The sequence below is a fragment of the Pygoscelis adeliae genome, unplaced genomic scaffold (genome assembly GCF_000699105.1).
Source record: "Pygoscelis adeliae isolate BGI_AS28 unplaced genomic scaffold, ASM69910v1 Scaffold171, whole genome shotgun sequence".
NCBI classification, from domain to species: domain Eukaryota; kingdom Metazoa; phylum Chordata; class Aves; order Sphenisciformes; family Spheniscidae; genus Pygoscelis; species Pygoscelis adeliae.
In genome coordinates, this window is record NW_008824186.1 from 1,021,564 (window position 1) to 1,026,748 (window position 5,185).

Sequence of the window (5,185 nt, forward strand, 5' to 3'; positions counted from 1 at the left end):
GCCATTTATACAGAAGTCTAAGTTAGGAAGCGACACTCATATTTACATGCAAACACTCAAAAAGGAATCCTATGTGGAAATACCCAGTCCCAATATTTAATTACTTTCAGGATTTGCTGCCTTAACATTTTTAGCAATTTGGAAGTCAAAATTATTTTAAAAACACTTACCTATAAACAAAATAATACAGCCGTTCAACAAAATGACTCTTCATTAACATTATTGTATTCGTCCTAAATATTTTTCTTCTCTTTCAGCTGAAAAGCTGAATTTGAGGATGCATACATATGGGTGTGTCAACTAGTTTGTTTATTCTAAGCTTGGCAACGGGGTAAAAAAAGAACCTGAACTGTTTTATCCTTAGGGCTTTTTTCCCCACATACAATGTTAACGGTGGTTAGGATTACTATATGTGAAACAAAAAGAATATTTATACTTGACCTTTATCTTTTAGTCGTGATATTAAACACCAGAAATTGTGATTACAAATAAACCCACCTTTTCTAGGGATTCACTCTGCAAGTCTTCTAAACTACTTGACTTTTTTTTCTGTGGAACCCTTAAAACAGTGACAGGCAAAAAAGCAACAGTTAATGCAACACAGTATATTTGCATATGTCACAACTGTATCATGTGACAGCTGTATATATCACATAATGTGTGCATATAACAGATAATTCAGAATTAGGAGATTAATTTCTTTTGCGTATTTTTAGCCTAAAACTCATAGTATTGGGAACTGCAATAGATGAAGTCAGAAACAGCAACAAAGTATCTCCTTTGATCAACAATGAAAGGCAATAAGGCGCAATGTGCAGTTTTAAACCTTACATCTATAGATGACTTTTTAGAAGCTCTTAACAAGAAAAAGTAGACAGTACTAACTCTCTGTGAACAGTGTGCAACATTAAGGGCTTTAAAAAAGATTTTAAAAATGGAAAAAGGCAGAATTGTAAAAAAATTTCTGGCTGTGTTTTACATTTCAATTAAAGTTACTCTTTCTTACCTATTTACGATTTCCAAAGATTCTTCTTGTGGAGAGGTTAAATTACTTGAAGATACTGGAATGCTTCCACTTTGAATCAGAATAAAATATACTGTTTTAAGTACTACAATACGTATACCTTCTGATATATAAAAGTGCTAATTTATTCCTGTAATTCAAACCTTATACAACTACATATTGCAAACTTCCCCGGCAAACACTGCTTTTACAACTACCCAAAAGTTCTTGCAAAGCCAAGAACAGGCAAGACAACATGCCAACAGTTAAACAGATTAAATAATACAAACTTAGGACAATCCACACGGAAAACAAGAAACAAAGGTCTTGCCTGATTTCCATAGCTTTGTGTGGCACTGGAGAGAGCATAGCTGGTGACAATTCTCCTGAAGAGACCTATGTAAAATACAAGAGTTTCAAGCCTGTAACTCTAGTGCCTGATTCTGAATCTATAGTGCCCATACCAAGAGGCACAAAAATTCAGGCAGGGCCAAACCCTCATCTACATTACCTTAGCTACTACAGAGAAACCAATACAAACAAATCACATATACAGCAGAAGTTGCTTCTAAAACATCTTTATTAAGTACCTGTGTTTTAAATAATTCTCCTTGAGGATTATGCAAAAGATTCCACTTTCTTAAAGTTGTCTCAAGTTCCTCTTCACTGCCACCAGAGACGGAAGAGCCTGCGAGCATTAAAGATTAGAAGTAGAAAGGGAGAGAAACAGGCCAAAAAAACCCCAAACCCCAAACCATTTAGGACCGGATCAGACAGTCTAATACTTCAGTCTCTAAATTCCCCTTCAGTCTTCATCTGATGCATGTAGTTTACCAGCCCCTCCACTCCCCACCCCTCCTTTGGGCACTGACTTACTGATTTATATTAGAGCAACAAATTCACCACTTCTAGTTATATGCTGTGCTCTGCTGTGAGTAGCTGAGCTGCTTATGAGGCAGCTTCTGAACCACTCTAATTCATAGTTTGATGTGCTGAGGCAAGTTCAAGTTGGTACCATTTTCTTATTCCCTGTGTATCACTTTATAGGTAATATGCATGTTTGACATCATCTGTATCATAATGCAGTGCCCCATGCTGGGTTCAAGGACGAACATGGTGAACACGCTCCAGGTTTTTCTGGATAACCCAGATCTAACCAAATACTGAAATATTCCAAATTCATTATTTAGTACAATTTTTATTCCTAAATTGTCAAAGCTGCAATACTAAATCAGGGTCTGAATATTTAGTGCTCAGCAAATGTCCAGAGTATTTGGATAAGAATTTTTTTCTGGAGATCTCCTATGCGTAGGGTTGCATACAGGATGTGGAAGGGTTCCTATGCCATGATGGAGAAATTTAGGCTGACCTTTAAGCATATTAATAATTCCTAATTTATGTGATAGACATGCAGCAGCTCTAGGCAGTTATGAAAAAACACCAAATCTTATGCTTAAGCCTTGGCACTATTAGAAGAGAGATCATTTGAAAACTCATTAGACGTGAGCTTGGTTATCATGCCATTCAGCTACAAAGACTGCCAACAAACCTGATACTGACCATAGGCCCTTCAGGATATGAAGTGAAACTTATGCTATGGTTCCTCATACACAGCCCCTCAGTTAGCACAAATTACTAAAACCAAAAGAGCTACCTGTAGTAGAGTTCAGGATAGCGCCTTTATATTTTACTCAACTGTCAGTGGTTGTTTCAAGCAGCTGCCCTACTTTAATCCAAAACAGATTTTTTTTTTTTTAAATGTATGTGTTACCTATGGTGAAGAGTTGGTCATCTTTTGTCAACATGATTTATAGCTTGCCTAAAGCAGAAATAAGAAATGCTTGCAGTATATTGTGTTTCTGTCAAGTAATTATTTGAAACAGTTATCAGAGACAGAAGATTTCAACCCATTGATTCTACCAAAAGTTTTTAAGCAGAGATTACACTTCAGAGGGAACCTTTAAGACCCACCTCTAGAAATAGAAAAATAGATAATCAGCGAGATATTCTTGGCAACCTAAACACAAGACTCCCACAAACACACCTAAGGTAACAAGCTCATTCGACTGTGACAATATTGTAGCCATCACAATATGCACCTCAGTGTGGACAATCTCAGTATACGCTCTAGTTCCCACACAGGTTTTGGGTTTTGTTTTTGTTTTATTATGCTGAGCGTGACTGGGTTTTTTTATTTACACAGTACTGAACACCTGTATTAGCATACATTAACACCATCATAGTCCCTGCAGCACCAACTCGGTAATCCAGAGCATCATGGCTTGCTCCTTGTTCATGCACACAAGTGTCCTCCAAAAGCCATGTCCCACAGGGGGATGGTGCACTCAAGTATGTACAACCAGGATGTGGCCAAGGAGAGTGGAACTGCGGGGGTTACTGTTGAGAGCACCTACTCTCAGGGTAACAGTGGTGTAGCTATTTTGGGAGTTAATGTCAATATGCCTCCAAAAGCTACCATCACACCTTTGGATTTCCTTTCAGAACATTTTCAAGTGAGGGACTTTTTTTTTTTTTTTGTAAATGAACACTCAGAGAGATTTACCTGACTCTTGTGCCCTATTCTTGTGTGTTAAATATAAGTTTCCACTCTGCCGTACAGGACCTGAAAATATTGTGTGTTAATATGATGTACATTGAACAAAACTGTCCTTTCAGAAGGTCAAGTTTCCCAGACTAAATGTAGTACTGAAAACTAAGGTGGCAATTTAAAATGAGATTGTCCTAAAACTCACTCCACTTCCTGCAGTGTAATTGATAAACAAAACAAAGATTTTTCCCCAGATTTTGAAGTTAAATATGTAATATTGTGTGCACCAAAGCAACCATGGGTCTTCAGTTGTTCCCTCCAAACCAGAACTCCCCTAGTCGGCTGTCAGGATTTTTCTTAGTGGAAGGGAAGGGCAACAGAACTTCTTATACTCATTGCAACTCTTTTTAGCAAAAATGAAAAAAAGTCCTCCTAACAGTATCAAATGGCACCTGAGATCAGCGTCCCTGTTATGAATGCCGTTTGAAAAACATGTCATAAAAGGAAAACATTGTGTCATTAACGCTAGCTAGCTGGCTAGCAGCTGCCATTCCTGAATTAAACTGTGGTGTAGGAAATCTGAATATAGGATGTATTTAATTAATTAATGTTCATCATCCACTAAGGTCTCCTGATATTTTGCACTGTAGAAACCGGTTTCTCATAACATAATGGTCACAGGAAACACCATACAAACTTAATACCTATCTGTATACTTTATTCATCTCCTACGGATGAATTAATTTAAATCAAACTGAATGTAATTTTAATTTTGAATAATAGATTCTTGAGAGGGATATAATGCAATTTAGTAAGAATACTGCAAACTAATGCCTTTAGCTAATTTGAATGAACTTTCCTAATTGCCCCTGTGTTGACAAATTCTGTCTGCATGAGCATCCTGCTGTTTGCTCCCTCCTTTTCACCCTTTTTGCTATAATCCCTTTTGGTCTGGCCTCTACAACCCATATACAACTTGAGTGGATGGCAACCAGCAGCAGTGAAATAGGAAGTACGAAGCTTTGGCCATGAAGGACATATGTCATAGGCCTGCACTGTGGAAGAGACTGGCAGGAGTCCCGTCAGCGAAGAGGGACAGGACTGCATGAAGTAGCTAATAAAACCATGGCCTCAGCTGTCCACCCAGCCATCACTACATGGATGTAGGCGTTCTGCAACCAAAGCTCCTGCCCCATTGCAGTACATATAGCAAAGTGCTTTAAGGAGAGCAGTTGCTGACTTCAGATTGCCTTGGCACATAAGGAGGTAAACTGCAGTGCTTCAGACCCAGCTGATGAGCAGTTCACACAGCTGTACAACCAGAGCAGTAATCTCACCAGTCATCCTTCCTTATCAATCAGAATCCTTAATGACACCATCTAAAACAACATATAGCACCAAAATAAGGCTCCAAGGAGGGATTTACTATTAACCGATGTAGAACAAATTCTAGCTTATGACTGACGGGGTTGAGCATAAGATTCAGTCACAGAAGTCTTGCTGAATAGTAATGCTGTAACTAAATCTCCGGACAGATTTGACCCTATTTTTTTTTTCTGACTACAGCATAGGAAACAAAAAGGAAACCTCCACAAACTACAGGCAATAACACACAAGTCTGGCCAAGACATACT

At 38.1% G+C, this 5,185-nt stretch overlaps 1 protein-coding gene across 1 annotated transcript in view; it reads right to left on the bottom strand.

Moving 5' to 3' along the window:
- PPFIBP2 (PTPRF interacting protein, binding protein 2 (liprin beta 2)) overlaps window positions 1-5,185 on the bottom strand; it is a 111,930-nt gene that overhangs the window by 15,158 nt on the left and 91,587 nt on the right. The window contains exons 13-16 of the mRNA XM_009334494.1: window positions 1,594-1,691; window positions 1,335-1,399; window positions 1,007-1,075; window positions 499-559 (exon numbers count right to left, since the gene is read on the bottom strand). Coding sequence (XP_009332769.1) covers window positions 499-559; window positions 1,007-1,075; window positions 1,335-1,399; window positions 1,594-1,691 — 293 coding nt within the window. The remainder of the gene's footprint in view (window positions 1-498; window positions 560-1,006; window positions 1,076-1,334; window positions 1,400-1,593; window positions 1,692-5,185) is intronic.